The sequence below is a fragment of the Rousettus aegyptiacus genome, unplaced genomic scaffold (assembly GCF_014176215.1).
Source record: "Rousettus aegyptiacus isolate mRouAeg1 unplaced genomic scaffold, mRouAeg1.p scaffold_m13_p_3, whole genome shotgun sequence".
Lineage (NCBI taxonomy): Eukaryota > Metazoa > Chordata > Mammalia > Chiroptera > Pteropodidae > Rousettus > Rousettus aegyptiacus.
The window spans coordinates 8,036,850-8,053,928 of NW_023416306.1; the positions used below are offsets into that span (position 1 = coordinate 8,036,850).

Below are 17,079 nucleotides of genomic sequence, written 5' to 3' on the forward strand. Positions count from 1 at the left end.
GCAGGATGGCTTTTAAAGAGAACCGGGGGTTTGGGTGAGCATCTCTGTGTGTGTAGGGGCTTCGTGGTGGTGCTGGTGGTGCTCGGGCTTCCCCAACACTGCTGCCAGCACCAGTACTACTGGATAAAGAAGGGTGGGGAGGAAAGGCAGTGTAGACAGCGAGGGACTGTTTGCTTTATCCCGGTGTGTGTGTTCCAGCTCTTCTTCGTGGTGCTCATGCGTGGCGAGCAGACCCCTGCTCCTGTGTGTGCCGGCCCTGGTGACTCCCAGGCGGTTCCGCGTGGCTTCCAGAGGCGCCTTCTTCAGTTACAAATTTACTAAAGCCTCCAGTTCCTATCATGTGACTCTAAGCCTCTGGTATAGCACCGCAACAGCAGTCTTCAAATGCAAAAGAAAACGTGATCGTGCAGATCAACTCTCTTTCCAAACGGAAGTGACTCGAGGTGGTGGGGTTAGGGTTCCAGGTTGACTTCCCGCTGAGAGCCCGGCATGTGTCTGGCCATGGTGGGGAAGTGTTCACAGCCAGGAGTTTTCTATCTGAGCGAGGGCTTTTTCCAAGGAGATGTTAGACAATAGCTCCCTGCTTGCTGCATGCCGACAATTGAAATTAAACAGAAATAGTATCCCCAGTGTAAGAACACACCTGTGTCTCTGCCTCCTGCTGCCCGGTCCACGGGTCCACGTGGGCTGGGTGTGGCGGCGTGTGGCATGGGGCAGGAAGGGCCAATGTTTGCAGCCACCGTGTGGCCTCAGGCAACTCCTTTGTGAGCTTCGTTTCCCCGTCCGTACAGTGCTATGGGAAAGCTTGCCCTTCAGGGCCGTCGTGAGGGTCAACCGAGATCGTGTGCGTTAAAAGCCCGTAGAAGAGTGTGATGCACGAGGCAAGTACTGGCCGCTCCTGGCGTCATCGCTCTTTGTGCCTGCGGCACAAGGCGAGCGCCTGCGCGCAGACGCCGGGTACTTAGCTCACGTGCGTGCTGGCCTTCCGCCCGCTGGCCTCCTTGTTCTCCCTCTAGCCCCTCACAGTGCCCACTGCCCACGGGCCCCTGTGTGCACCGGCCAGCCCCAAGGGTAGGTTACCGGTCCCCGGGCGAAAAGCAGTGCTGGCCTGTGCGAGAGGCAAACTTGTGCCCCGTCCACACCTGCTCCTTCCGTCATGAGTGTCTGAGTTGCACCCTGTGGGCTGAGAAATTTCACATCGATTGCATTTTTCACTCTCCCCCTTTCTTGAAAGATTCCCCCTTTTCATTTTATCATTAGGTAGTAATTAGTATTCAAGGGAAATTGGTCTTAATATATTAAAATTGGTTAAGTGCATTTAGACCTGTACCACAGCCAATGTCTTATTGGAAAATGTAATTGGGGACTCTGTGTATGTAATTAATTGAATTACAATTAAGAACTTTCATTAAGCGATACTCTGGTACATTAGAGCAGTAAGGAAACATGTTTGACGAGCCACAAACCCCACATGGGCTCTAAGTGAAAGCCCAGGGATCTGTGTCCCTCTGGTCGGCTCCTGGCCCCGGAATCTGCCCTGCAGCCTCTGCCTAATGGTTTGGTAGTGCATCCGGTGACCTCTCTGCAGTGACTGCCCTGATGGAACGTGGGGGTTCGTTCAGCCTGTGTGCCCTTATTTTCTGACCGAAGTCGGGGAGAGACGCCTCAGTGTTGATCAGATGTTACAGTTCTTAGGTACTGTCTTATCATGCACTGTATTTTGACATGTGAATTGTCAAAAGGTCCCGGCTCCTTAGAAGACCCCATTGCTCTTCCTGTGTCTTGAACAGTAGCAAAGACACGTTGGAAGAGGGAGTGATGGGAATTCTGTCATCAGCCTGTAATGACCCCATGGTTCAGACCCTTGAATGGTCATGCTTCATCCTCTAAAGGATGGCTGGCTTCACCCCGGGCACATCCTCATTCATCCATCCCCTGGACACGGATGGCGGCCTCCATTGGGCCGTTGTGCGGGGACAGTGGAGAGGAGCCCCCACATCGTGGAGCCCACAGTCGTACCGGGAAGGGGGTACGAGAGTGTGTAGTGGGGGCTGGAGCTAGTGGGAGCAGGAGAGAACCTCCCGAGAGAGAATAAAAAGGAGTCAGTCAGACAATGAGTGAGGGAAGAATGTTCCAGGCCAAGGGACCGCTCGTCCGACGGCCTCAGGGAGGGGTCGGCATATTCGGGAATGAATGAATGAAGCGGGAAGGAAGGGCGCAAGGGAGACAGGGCCGAGAGCAGAGACTGAGGCTCGTGCGGGGTCTGCGATGCGGTCTGAAGCCCCCCTTCCGCGATCGGCTGCTTTTAGAAATTCCACAAACCTGAAACCATTTCCTTCTGATCACCTCATAAAACAAGATTACCCTGATTTATGGAAGGTCTGCAGTTTCCCCGTGCAAGGCTCTGATTCCGAGGGTTTCATCGGCGAGGTACTCGCAGCGAGGATCCCGACCCTGCTTGGAGCACGGCAGATGCCGTGGGCAGGACAGCCTCCGGTGTGAGCCCGATGGCTCTGGAAAGATTACCGCAGAGAGGCGTGGACGCGTGCGCGTGTGTTACAGTATATCACCTATCGATTATTTTTTAGAGACCAGCAAAAATGACTGGTAGCCAAAGGGAAGTGTTTAATAGAAGAGAAGTTTGGGGCTTATGAGGCTTTGGGGACTTAAAAGGCCTTTGGAAAAAAAAAAAATGTGATGGATGTAGAAAGCCAGGGGAGAGTTTTCCTCCATGACTCACTTAGCCATCCGGCCCTGAGACTTACAGAGAGTGGCGAGCGTTAGCTTTTATCCCCGATTCTTTGTTCCGGCAAGGCCAGGCATGGTTGTGTCCTCCTCGGATAATTTTGTGGCCCGTGGATTTGTACAGCCCCCAGCCCTTCCGCGGAACCTGTTTGCCCAAGGGGCCATGTGGCAGTTCAGGGCACGTTCTTGGACTTAGACCTGGATTCAGCTCCTAGCTCCAGCTTATACTGTTATGTGGCTGTACCGGCAGGATGACATTCCGAGCCTCATTTGTAAAGAGAGGATAATGTCCGACTTAAAGGAGCATTGAGCAAGTTAAATGAGATAACGTATTTAAAGTGGCAAGCATAGTGTCTGGCGTATAGGAAACACTCAGCAAGTGTTAACTGCTATGGTGCTTGCTGAGGCAGGATCCCCGTGGTGGGGGTCTGAATGGAAAACTAGCATCGGTGAGTTAGGCTCGGGGTTAGTACAGGGGATGGTGTACAGACTCAGGGAGAGTCACGGTTAACTGCGCTGCGGCAAACGTCATTCACTGAACACCTACTCTGCGCTCTGTGGGGTAGAGCGGTCCAGCCCTCCGAGGCTCCCGTTGTCCCGGAGGGGATCGTGTAAGAGGCTTATAATAAGAGCCTTCAGGGCTGGAGGTCTCAGGAGGGGGGTCAGGGAAGATTCTAGACTAGACATTAAAGTGTATACATTTTAAAGAGTGGGAAGGACATTCTGGCCTGCCGGTATAAGCTGAGCAGAGTCAGGTTAGCTGAGGGCGGGACTCTTCTGCGGGGGAGTAGCACTAAGCCTTCTGGATGGTTCGTTTCTTCTCGGTTCAGTCAGTTATACGCACAGCAGGATTTTACCGTGCGCCAGGTCCTGAGGAGGACACTGCCCCAACCTTTGGAGACCTTCTCCCCTCCCTCCCCCGCCGTTTTATTTCTCACCGCTCCCCTTTATCCACTCTCTGCTCCAGCCAAAGGCAAACGCTTGCTGGTCCCTGCATGTGCGCTCACACTCCGCGAGCTTCATGTTTTTCCCCATGCTATTCCTCCTGTGAATTGCTGTCCCCTCCCCGTCATCTGGGGATCCTGCCATCCTCCCGTGTTCCTGAAGCAGGAGCACGGCCCCTGTCACGTGGTTGGTGCGGGGCGGGGGGGCATTTGTGAACCTGGGAGGAACAGGCCACAGTGTCCTCATGCCACAGTGAGCATAAAGGTGAGAATGCCACAGTGGCCGTCGGTCTTCCCGTTGGTTCTGGAGCTGGCGTAGCTCTTTTCGGAGAAGAAAGATTGAAGTCGCTTTCGCCTATAACCAGGTTAGAGCTAGTAGATTTGGTCTGAACCAACCGTAACACGCAGCTTAAAGTCCCACGTAGTTCACATCGAGGAGCACAAGGCTTCTGCCAGGTCGTACGGTGCGTTCATCAGCGTCGACTTAACGGTTAGCACCCATTTGTCTGAAAGTCACGTTTGTATCTGCGTCTCCCTCATTTCCAGCGAGGACGCTTGTTAAACTATAAAACAGTAATAGTCATGAGGAGTTTCGATCTGCTCGCCCGACAGCGAGTCCGTCACATGTGTGACGCGTGTGCAAGCTTGCTTCCTGTGGGTGCTGTCACGCGCGCGCCCAGGCCCACAGCCGCACTTTCGTGTCTCACCCTGAGTGTCCGCGGGGACATCCAGGGACAATGCAAACAGGCACGGGGACCAGTACCACAGCGGTCCTCAAACTCTTTGGTCCTAGGACTGCCTGACGCTCCAGAAATATTGAGGAGCCCAAAGAGCATTCGTTTATTGGGTTATATATATGTATTAGAGATTTAAAAAACTGAGAAATTTTAAAAATATTTATGAATTCATTTAAAAAGCGATAATAAATCTATTACATGTTAATGTAAATTTTTATGAAAAATAACTATTTTCTCTTAAAAATTTAATGAGAAGAGTAGTACTGCTTAATTTTGTTTTCTTTCCCTGAAGAGCATTTATTTTTGTTCCATCGGGAAGATAAATTATTGACTAATTACCCAAACCAGTTGGTACTGTTCTATATTTTTGCAAGTTTCTGTAATATCTGGCTTTATAGAAGACTCTTGGATTTTCACATCTCTGCATTTAGTCTATTACATTGTTTTACTTGAAGTATATGAAGAAAATTCAGCCTAATGCAGATATGTTGTTGGAAAAGAGAGAAGTACTCAGTAGCCTGCCAGGTCATAGGGTTATCCATTTTTATGACCATACCAAAACTCAAGTGATCGTTTCGTAAAGGTCAGTTGCAGTGTGGAATCCGAGCCATGTCAATGAACTTGCTCTTACTTTGTGCATTTGTAAGATAACAGGCATGAAAAGGGCTAATGAAGTCATACTGTTATTTTGAAAATATTATTGAAATTATGGACCCCAAAGGGTTCTTGGGGCTCACCCTCTCCAGTGGGGCCTGGACTGCATGCAAGGACCGCTGATGGAGAGTCTACAGGGACCCGCATAGTTTCTCTTCTTGCTGCTGCTCCTAGGCGTAGGGTGAGGTGTGTTTGGGGGAGGGGCGGACAGCAGGAGGAACACGGGCTCCAAGGGTGCATTACGGCAGTCCATGGCTCATGAAGACTTAGAGTCCCATGTACCTGTTCCAGCTCTGCCTCTGCCCGGCAGTGGCATCTTAGACAAGCTTTCGACCCAGTCTTGACCCTTGGTGTCAGAGTTAGGATTAATCCGCATCTCTGAACTCTGTGTCCTGGGTTCTTTCCAATGTTAGTCAGCCCCAAGGCCACGTCCTAGCCCTTGGCCCTCTGTCAGCACCTCCTCTTTCTCTCTCTCTTTGCTGCTGGCCCTGGATTCCACCTGCCTCCCCACCTCATCTCTGCTGCCCTGTACCCCTCCTGCTCAGGCCTGGTTTCGCCACTGAGATCGGTGCCATTGCTTCTTTCTCCCTCCCTGATTCCTTGCTCTGGAGAGTCAAGCTCCTACCGTTCTCGGATTTTCCGCTGGTCCCTCCAGCCTTTCTACACTGTGAATGTATTCTGTGTCGTTCTTCCATAGCCTGTCGTCATCCATTTGAGGGCTAGTGCTCAAGTCACGTTTAGGCCCCGCCCCAAAATTTGATCTATCACAGTACATCTTTGAGTTATTGCAGCTCGAGCGTTTTGACACGATACATTATGGTAATCCATAGCACATAGAGACATTAACACTCCCGACTTTGACAAAATACATTGTGAAGTCTTTGAAGGCACCATTACAATTTGTCTTGTCATTCACGGGGAGACCGAGTTCAGCATTAATGTAGATGAACCCAGGGTGGCTTTTGTTTCATTTAATTGCTTGTGACCTTTTTAATTGCTAATTTAACAAAATACCAAAGGGTTATATTTCAATTAAATTAACAGAAGAATGTTTTTTGTTACTACATGTATTTGTAAGGCATTCCGTTTTTTCCATTTTTTGCTTCGAGTGGATGAAAATGTCTTCTCTTGAACAGAGGTGGCTTTTTAAGTGTGCGGTTTATAGCACAGCAGTAATCTTAACGTGCATTCAGTGCAGCACCAAGCATGTTCCCTGTGTGCGTGGATTCGCGCCTTTCTAGGAGGATGTAAACAGTAAAGCGGTCCGTGCAAAGCCACAGAGCTTTTCCGGCCCAGGACCCTGAGTTCGGTGTGACGTTCTGCTTCGGATGTTGGTCTTTAGATGAAGCGTCTGTTGCCCGCACCACGTGTCGGGTGCCGCTGTGCCTTGTGCTGTTTTCTTTGTGTCCTGTAGCGAGTTCGTACGCTCCCGAAGGTCAGGACCCTCGTCATCCTCGCCGGCGTGCCTCCACGGCCTGGCGCCGTGCCAGCTGCAGGCCGCCTACCTGACTCACCTGTACACGCAGACGTGCCCCTCCAAGCAGCGGCGCTCCTGAGCCTGCTCCAAGAAAGGGCTCCGGACCTCCGAGACCCGAGGCAGGTAGCCCGCTTTGGGCGAGCAGCAGGTATCGGAGGCACGTGCAGGCCTGTTTGCTCTCGCGCCGCTCGCCCAGGTGCTGTCGCCCTTCTCATCGTCAAAGCAAACATGCCCCTTGTCAGCTGGGGCGAGGCTCAGAGCTCATTCAAGCATCAGGGGACTTAAATCCTCAAATGGGATGTGAATTTACGCCGTCGGAGAGGAGAAGGTCAGTGCGAGAAGCATTAGTGCGTTGAGCCAGCTCTGGCTGTGTAAGTCTGGGACAAAATTAATATAAGGAAATTGACAAGCCTTGCTGGTTATTCCATAGCTTTAAGACCTCTACTAAAATCCTATCATCTCATCTGCCCGTTATTAACATTTCAGCAAAATATAAAGTTTTCATTAATCTCCCACAGCAAATTTAGGAGTGAAAACTGGCACTTGTTTGAGCTTTTAGGACTACATTAGCTGGTGTATTAAACAAAATATGTCATTCTTCAGTAGCTTCTGTAGAAAGCTAAATCAATTTCCAGCCATATTTATGCACCACTTTATCTAAAAGCATCTGAATTATCATTTACAGCTAAGATGCTTTATTAGCAGCTGGCATTGAAATTGCTCAGTAAAAAATTATATGTCACGTTATAGTAATTTTTAAATTGGTTTTAATCCAACATCATAAAATGTAAAACTCTTAAGTATGTTTTTTTTTAGTAATTGGCATTTTAGCATAATGAGCTGTTACCTCTTTCCAAATCAAATACCTGCAATATTTAGAAAATACTAATTAGTGAAGAAAACAGAGGTTCTTAAGCTAAGTTGTATCTACTAATGGCATTTTCTCAGAAAAGATGACTTTAAATGATTTTTAAAACATGGAAAGATTTTAATATTTCACCGGAATTCTCTACAGTTCTCATGTATATAAAAGTTTCTATATAGAAGTAAACACATGTTGGCAGGTCAGCCAAATGCATATCAGAAAACACGAATGATTATTTGAAACTCAGATTTCTAGCCAGCTTCTCGGTTCGAGATGTGGACATTAACCAGGAGGTAGTCGTCGTCACGATGGTGGCATCTTCATCCAAAGTCACAGGTGTTCCAGGGAGAGGAAATTGGGTGACTCAGTGGCCCTTGCAGATGCTGGGTGCAGCTCTGCTAGTCCTAGTGATGTGACATCAGCTAAGTCACTCAGCCTCTCTGATCCCCACCTACCTGTAAACATGGCACCAGGTTCTCAGCCAGTAAATTTTTATTGAAAAATTTACAGTCTGATGTCAGACACAGGTGATTACTATCTGCAATAAGTAAGTGTTCTGAAGGAAAATGCAGGGTGTGGTGACAGAAGGAGCTGAGCTTGACTTGGGGGCCTGGGTCAGGGCAGGTTCCCCTGGAGTGTCATTGGAGCTAAGCTCTTCAGGAGGAATGGGGAGCAGTGAGTGAGATGGTGAGCAGGGCGGCCTGGGCAGAGAGGACAGCGGGTGCAAGCACTCTGGGATGGGACCGTGTCACAGGAATTCAGTGAGTGGCCCGTTAAGGGCGAGTCTGCGTCCTTACCAAGGGGAGAGCGTTACTGCGATGCCACAGGGGTCTAAGCTGTGTGGCCATAACTATAGCGCGTGGAAGGATGTTCACAGTCCCTAATAAATGAGTTCAGCGTGAAGGCTTCAGGAACCAGCTTTGACTTAAAGGCTTGGCCTGTGAGCAGTAACTATGAGAAGGAAAAGCACGTAGTTGTCAGGCTACCAGTTATGTGACAGAATTTTCCTGTTTTATACCCAAATCTAGAGACTTTTACTCCTCCAACTCTGTCCCAAGGAGTGTTCTCTGGGTGTCCTGTGGGACCATCTGGTGCTCAACACAAGGGCTAGGGCCCCTACTCTGGTTGCTGGACAGGGGCTCCCTCCCCCTCCAGCGGCTGCACCCTCAGAAGACCACAGTTCAAACTCTGGAGGGTGAGAGACAGTTTAGCTTTGCCTAGTGTGGCCTTGGGCACGTGACTTTGCCTCAAAAGCCTCAGGTTCCCAAAGCGTCAGATGAGAATGACAGCTGGGTTATGGCGAGGCTTAAACGCACGTGGAAAGTGCTGGTACCGTGCCTGATGTGCAGTGTGCACGCGTACGTAGTGGCTTCCGTTTGTTCGTTTCTCCCTCTGTTTAGCAGAATTCAGTGAGAGCGTGCCAGTTACCTGGACCGCTTGCAGGAGAAGACACAGAGATGAATGAGAATCTCCTGGCCCTCACACGGCTTCCTAAATAAGACAGAGCAACCACTCAGGCATCTGGTGCAAGGCTGAGTGTGATCCTCTGTGACAGCAGAAGAAAAATAATCATGGCCGCTACATATTAAGCGTGTTATGTGTTTGATTTTTAAAATGCATTTTGACATTGGGTGCAAAACAGGTTCAGAGAGCTAGTCACTTGGCCAAGATCATACAGCGACTTAGACGCAGAGCTAGAAATTGAGCCCAGGTCTACCTGGCTCCAGGGTCCGGATTAATTCAGCAGAAGGTGGAGTTTGAGCGAGCCTGGGTGGGGTTTTGACAGGTCCGGGGTAAGAGCAGAAATGGTGTTCTAGGCCAAGGACACACGAGCAAAGGCCCAAGAGTAGAAAAACCCAAACTGCATGCAGTGTTTCAGAAGAGCCGAAAGGAGGAATATGTGAGGAGTGACAAGTAGGATTGATAAATTATGTTTCAGCCGGATTATGGACAGTCTTGATTGCTTGGCTGAAAAAAAGTGCACGTCATTCAGGAAGCCATGGGAAGCCGGGGACAAGTTTTGATTACCAGTCTTCTTAGTTGTCCCTCGTGTCACATATCAGAGTACTTAGCACGTATAGAGAGCTCTCGCTAAACATTTGATCAGTGAATGAATAATCAAAGCTTTAGAAAAATGAATCGGAAAGTCCTGTGGTGGCTGGATTGCAGCGGGGGCCTGGTGACCAGAACAGCGAGGTGACTGTTCCAGACATCCGAGCACCAGCAGGCTCACGCCGGCACCAGTGGGGTCTGGGGCACGGGGCAGGAAGCTGGTGAATGGACGGTTTGAGAATCTTGGAAAGGACAGAGATTCTTCAAGGAGCATGGATTGCTTTTATGGTTGGGCAACTCAATGTCCAAATAAGAAAGACGTCTACAGCCATGCCACCCTGAACAAGCCCGATTCCGTCTGATCTCGGAGGCTGAGCAGGGTCAAGCCTGGTTAGTACTTGGATAGGAGACCACCTAGGAAGACCAGGTGCTGTAGGCGTAAAAAATAAAAATTAAAAAAAAAAAGTAAGGGATTGTAAGCCAACAAGGTCCTTGCAATCTGTGAGGTCAACCAAGGGTTGCCTCACCTAAAAAAAAAAGAAAAACGAGTGTGACCACCCATGCTTCTGTGATTTGGACTTAGTCTTGTGGAGGCGGGCGAGCTGTTTCCCTCTCCTTCTGTACCCCTGCTGCGTAGCCAAGGGCCTGCCATGGAATAGGCAGTGTTTGTGGAATTAATTGTTGCATGATTAATATGTTACCATTCTCTTGTTTACTGGAATGGCATTATTAAGTCATCGCTCAGCCTTTTCTTCTCCAAATTAAATAGCCCATATTATTTTAATTTATCCCAAAGCATTTTAAGCAGACGCCATTTGCCAAGCCTCATGTATCTTTATGTGTTAAACTGCTTTTTCCTCCCCAGGTTCAAGGGCAGACGGGGTTTTTGAGGAGGATTCGCAAATTGACATAGCTACAGTACAGGACATGCTTAGCAGCCACCATTACAAGTCATTCAAAGTCAGCATGATCCACAGGCTACGATTCACAACCGACGTGCAGTTAGGTAAGTGCTTGAACAGGTGATGAACTCAACCTGTTATCATGTCAGTGGTCAATTCAGAAATAGGAGAAGAAACAGCGTACAACTTTCATGCGACCTGAGTGACCGACGGTAACTTATTTTCAGAGAAAATGTTTAAAACAACAAAGTTAAGGGACCTCCTTTGTCCCAGCTGAGTGCCGTCTCATCTTTTTTTACGGAGTGGGTTAGAAATAGAACTAACCCGAGACTCTCTGCAAACTGGTGGACTCGCGTGACGGTCCGCAGTCCTTTTCACCCTGTGCTTCTCCTCCGCGCTGCCCTTGGAACTGCTTTGCAGCACGTTCCGCGCCCCCTGGATCCATTGCCTACTCATTCATGCATGTATTCGGGAAGCTTCTTAATGGTCTCGGAAGTTGTATTTGGACCCTCACCAGGTAATCTGGAACTAACTTTTAACTAGTATTTGGGGTAATTTGTTCCAACTAAGTGCTAAATTTCTGTGTTGACGTAAACCTCACAGGAGTAGAAAAAGTGTCATCATAGTCAACATAATATTAATACATCGTCATCGTCGTGGCTGTCAATTTATAGCCTCCACTGTGCGTTAGGCACTGTGCTAAGTGCTCTGTATGCACTGCTTAGCTACCTAAAAGGTAGGTATTTTTACTGTCCCCGTCTAACAGAGAAGGTGGATGAGGTGCAGAGAGGTAAAGGCTCATGCTCAAACTCACACAACAGGTATAGGTGTCAGTGTGAGCAGGACCTGGGTCTGGCCAGCGTATGCGCGTCTGCTCCCTATCAGGGTGGTGGGAGGCGGGTCAGTGGGTACGGACACCTGGCTTCCTCGGTCAGGGGGCTGGGCTGCACCCAGGTTCTGCCACCAACATCAGCCACACAGCCCCTGCCCAGACCTCATTTGCCTCATGAGTAAAGGGAGAAGGTTTGAGTTCTAACTCTAGCGCTCACTAATTTTGTTTCTCGCAAATGCTTTGTGTGTGTCTCATCGTGAAATCTTTTCTAATGTTGGTATTAGTGTGGCCGATTTGCAATAACTCTCAAAATCTCTCAATGATTTCTCCCCAACTTGACTGAGAAGAGCTTGAAAGATGCCAACAATACAGCTTAGTAACAGAGAGATGCGCATCAATCACCAGTGTTTTAAATGCTCTCCAGGCAAGTGCCTTGATCTTGCTGAGCCTCAGTTTCTTCCAGCTTAAATGGGAATACCAGTGGTCGTGACTTTGTAGGGTTGCTGTGGGGAACAAGTCAGGTACTCCATGTAAAGCACTTAGTGCAGGGCCGGGCCTTTGGTAAAACTACAAATGAGAGAGAGAGCTGTTAGCGGAGAGGCAAAGTAGAGGACAGACTCAGGAGCCGGAGGCCTGGGTTCGAACCCTGGCTCGTTTATTAGCTGTTTCACCACAGGCAAGCGATTCAGAGTCCCAGTTTCCTCATTCGTAAGTGAAGATAATTATGGGGATGAAATGTCACCACACGCACAGAGTACCTAGGAAGGCGCCTGGCACGTAGCAAGTGCCTGGTGGACGTCAGCTGCTGAGATGGTGGTGAGTTGAACAGACTCGGCAAGTGAATCAGCACCCAGGAACTTTGAACCAAAACACAGAACCCACCTTCCTTTCCCCTCTCTAGACGCTTTCTTTCTCCTCACAAACGCTAAATCTCCAAAGTGGTGAAAAAACAAAAACAAAAAACGTTTGTTTAATGTTGATCCTTAAAACATAGAGACCTTCAGTATTGTTTTTCCTGGGGCCACCTTTCCTGGTATCTCTCATAGAAGTAGAAATAAGGCTGCTCAAAAAGAGACCGGATCCAAAAAAGGGGGTAAAATTACATACAACATGGTTTCATTTCTTTAGCATTCAAAAATACACAAATAGTCTGTGCAGCGTAAGGATGGCGGTTGTCCCGGGGGGCGGGGGGCTGTGTGACTGGGCGGAGCTCCTGGACCACCCGTGCAGTTCTGTGTCCCGCCTGGGTGCTGATTACGTGCGTACGCAGACTTCGTGGGAAACTCAGGTCATACACTCCTAACGACTTCTGTGCGTTCCGTTGGTGTATCTTCATTCTTACCTTGACTAAGGGAAGAACGCCTGCCACTCAGACATCCAGTTAAGAAGCTCAGTGAGCAGCCTGAGTGCAGCCAAGGTGAAGGTCCAGCATTCAGGGGGGGATTTTCCCAGATGAGTATAATCAGCAGATCCACCGAGGCCCACGGTGCACAGCAACGCCTTGGGGAGGTAACCAAGATTGCGAGCTGCACGCCCCCCCCCCCACCTCGCTGCCCGCTCCACCCCACTTTTTCCCAAAGGCAAAAAACCGAACTTTAACTCATCAGATTCTGACCTGTGTATTCATTTAAAGGAAAAGGTCCACCAAAGGATCTGTGGGAAGAGCCCAACCTCGGCCGTCAGGACTGGGTTCAAGTTCCGCCATTACTACTTACCTGCCCGCACTGTCACCTCAGACAAGTCCCTTCCCTTTGCAGCCTCGGTCGTTGTCACTTGTAAGATGGGGACTGCTGTGCTTACCTTTCAGGCTTGTATGAAGGTGTCTGGCCCGTTGAATCTGTATTCTCAGTGGTAGCTTGTCCGACCGCCGTTGTTACTGTCTTCATCTTTATTTCGCCTTTTGCGTTCTCTCCACGTCTGCCATCTTGAAAGTACTTAACTCAGATTACGCAGTGGCTCTGTTGGCACAGTTTCACCTGTGGCCACAGTGGAGACTTGTCAGGCAGAAATGGATGATGACGATGATGCAAGTGTCTCTCCCTAGAGCAGTGGTTCTCAGAAATGAGGTGATGGCCAGGTCCCAGTCACCTCTGGACGCTTCCAGCACTCCACACAGCGCCCTCTGGTGGACAGTCACTCACGGCTCTGAGGAGCTGTTAAAAAACAGACACCAGAATGTTTTGATTGCGCATTTAAGTTCAGTCTTTAGCATTATAAGCAGAAACTTCATTAATTAGTCCTAAGGAATTTCGCGGCAGTCAGATAAACTGTGCCCATGAGGACTGCACCGTGCCGTGAGTAAACCAGCTCATGTCCTGTTCCCACGTAGGCGAGTTCAGATATATAACCCTAGACCCTCTTTTCCTCCTTGCAGAGCAGGTGACACCCTTTCATTCTGACAACAAGAACCTACACACAGCAATCCAGAAGTTCTTTCTTGCTGAAACAGAATCTACCACAAAGTACATACAGGGCAGCAAACTGCACACCCTTTATGAGCACTGAACTGAGCAACTAGATCCTGAGATCAGTAAATAATTTATTTTATTTCAACTGACTAGCCGGGCACTTCAGGTCTTCCCTGATGGATGGGCTCCTCCGTGCGTCCAGCCTCCGTCAGTCGGAGCGGAGGTTTCGCTGCCGCCCCGGCTCGTTCTTAGCGGGGAGTGTCTGTGCGCGGCGTTACCCCTCAGCCCTGCTGATGCCGCAGAAGACGACCCGGCCCCTGCGCGTCAGTGGCATGTGAGCGTCCACTCCCGAGCCCCGCCGCCCCAGCTTTACCTCCTGCCATTCGTTTCTGAGATCAGGGGGTGCGAGAGTCGGACTTTGATCTGCAGGACCCAGACTTGATCCGGTTTCCCACCAGACTTTCCTGTGGTCGCAGAGTTTATCGGAATCTGTTAATGAAGTCTGTGGCACAGATCTGATCTTTTTAAAGAAGATTAACAAAAAATTATGCTTTTTCGAAGCAGTTCCTATGCGCCAAGCATTTTGCTGATCACTCTTCTACATGCATCGCCTCCTTGTTGCTTTGGCCCTATTCCTAGATAGTACTGATATTATCTCCATATTTTATATGAAGAAACTGGGATATGGGGAAATCTAGTAATAATGAAGCTGGAATCAGAACCCACATCCTTCTGACGCCGAGTCCTCCGGCTGACTACTCTTATTACGCCCTGAGCACAAGCACCGTACAGGTCTATGACAAATTCCAGTGTGCGGTGACCTTTCACCCCTCGTACCTTATTAAATCCACAGGGCGCACTGATGATATTCCCACTTCATGACTGAGAAACAGGCTCGGAGCGGTTAATGCAATAACATGATGTGTATAAAGCACTTAGTGTTGACTGGCGCACAGCTACCGCTTGCCAGGCACGAGCTCTCAGTCCTTCACCCTCAGCCATCAGAGAACTGGGCCCGAAACCCATGCCGTGTGCTTCACCCAACCCATCGTGCCGCAGACGCCTCGGTCACTCAGAGCCGGCCTTCACAGAGGACGTGACTGCTTCCGCCCGGCCAGTCCCGTCACTCTGCCCGTCCTGGCACCCGGAGATCAGTGGCGGTGTAGTGTGGGCGCTGCTGTCTAACTCTCCACCGTCGCTGGACTTTGTCCCTTTGGGCCTGCGCCTGACCTCAGAACCCTTCCCGGCACAGCCCTCTGCGCAGCCCCTGCCGGTCCCCGGAGTCGGTTCTCCGGTTGCAGTCACTTCACCATCCCCGCTCTCCCAGCCTGCAGAGTCCCCAGACAAAGCCGTCATGTCTGACCATGTCTGTTTCTTGAAAACCTTCTTGGACTATTTCATCTTGCCCGCTTCATCCATGTTTAGCCTAAAAGTGCAGATGCTCTTTAAGTGTAGACCTTGGCTTGGGCTTATACCAAATTGATGGGTTTTTTTTTCCCCATTAACTAATCACCTGTGTGCCCGATCCCGTGTGGCTGACCACAGGGTCAGGTGCTAAGACATGGTGCTAACCAAATAGCCAAGAAGTAGGTTTGGGGGAAATCAAAACTAAAAGGGTCATATGGTGGGTACCAGCCGTGGTCTGGAAAGCCTGTAGTATCCTGTCAGTGAGAATTCTGATGCACCCGCCAGGGGGCTGCCCGGAAACCCATGTAAGCAAAGCAGACGGGGCCGGGACGTCACAGCACCCTCTTCCATCACACGGTACCTTCCAGCAGTGCTTCCTATCCCGACCCTGCACCAGATCTCTGCCCCAGCCCCATCCCAGGCCTGCTGGCTCAGAACCTGCCCTCAGTCGTGAGGTCTGGGAAGCCCAGCCTCACGGCATTCGAAGGACTCTCCCGCCCCTCATCTCTTTGTCCGAGGCTTGAGTTTACTGACTGGGCAGGTCAGCCTGATTTTCCCAGCTCTGTCTCAGGCTGAGAAGCACTTTAACAGTCGTGTGCCTTGTGCGAACTCGAGTCCTTCAACTTAACCATTTGTCAGTATAAGTCGTCCCCACGTCACCAAAGGGAAACATAACACACCTTGAATTCATCCCATAATATGAATATACAATGTACATAATGACTTCCATCTGTCATCTCGCGCATGTAGCCTAACAAAATTCTATATAGATACACAAATTCTGTATATGATTTACAGACGAAGACTATATTATAAAGTAACCTCTGCCAAAAAGTTACTTCCATTATCTCTTCATAAAACAGTCCGTATGTATAATAATATCTGTGATCACAGTAGATATCTATCAGAATTATCAAGTCTAACAGCCCACATCTTAGAGAAGGCAAAGGGGTTTCATCTCATAAACGGACTCCAGTCAGGTTTGTGATGGCTGCCCAGAGCGTTATGCTGAGGCAGCGTCTTGAGCCGTGTCTGAGGGCAACATAAAGAAACTCTGTGATTGATTAAAAATGTCTGCCCTGGGCCTGAGCATGACGAGAGGCAGCATATTTGCCATCTGTTGCCTTCCCTGGTTTATCTGTCCTGGTGCAGTTAATATTTAACCCCCTAGTTGATACCTCCAAGCCAGCACTCAAGGAAGACCTTATTACAGAGTTATTTTTTTAGTAAACTATGCAGAGGTAAGAAACACATTAACAGCACAAGACTAGGTGAGGGAAAGCAAAGAGCTGTGGCCTGGCCTTCTACTCCTCAGGCTCACTCTGATGCCAAAACTAGTTCCGTGTGGCTGTCTGAATAAAACATGTGCCTCGTTACTTTCCGATGGGGTACCTGCGGTGTCGAGTTCAAGTAATACATGATCTGGAAATGTGTGTTCTTAAGTGGATTGAGCTTCCTTCCACGTGTCTGTTTCATTTTCTTTTCGAATTCTGAGGAGATGACCCTTCTCCGTTCAAAGACACCAGAATGATCACGAGACGTGCATCATGCTTAACTCCAAAATCCTTGTGTCCACTGAGGACCTTGAGGGTGGCAGTGCTAGCATGAAAAGATTGTTCTGTCCCTGTTGAACCAAAATTTGGAATCGCGCTTGACAGATACTCATGAAGTTGTGAGAAGCAGGACAGGTTCTATCGCGACGTGCTCCAGAAAGTTCCTTTGCCATGCCGGTGTTTAGTGCAAGGCTGGAGTTGCTGAAGGAGCCCCTGGCTGGGATGCCAGGGACCCTGGGCGCGTTCCCGACTGCCTGCCCTGCTCCAGTCACCTGCTCCCGGGTCTGCCCTTTTGAGGATTCCTGCCCAGGAATCCAGGTTTAGTGCTGGCAGTGTGTCAGACACTTCCGGGGGCTGAGAAGGGATCGAGAATTGGGGAAAGTCGAGAACCAACGACATAGGATTACTGGGGGCAGGGTATGTGAGAGTCCCTCAGGGTTCTCCATCCTGTCTCCCTCCTGCTTCCTCAGCCACGGCCTTCACGCCCCGACAGCGTACGTGGG

General features: G+C 49.5%; 1 protein-coding gene and 1 pseudogene across 12 annotated transcripts in view; both read left to right on the forward strand.

Annotated features, from left to right (window-relative positions):
- Positions 1-17,079, forward strand: part of MAPKAP1 (MAPK associated protein 1) — a 200,927-nt gene that overhangs the window by 152,225 nt on the left and 31,623 nt on the right. For all 12 annotated transcript variants that reach the window (XM_036217747.1, XM_036217748.1, XM_036217752.1 and 9 more), the window contains one exon: positions 10,340-10,480. In XM_036217747.1, coding sequence (XP_036073640.1) covers positions 10,340-10,480 — 141 coding nt within the window. The remainder of the gene's footprint in view (positions 1-10,339; positions 10,481-17,079) is intronic.
- Positions 9,795-9,913, forward strand: LOC118600499 (annotated as a pseudogene).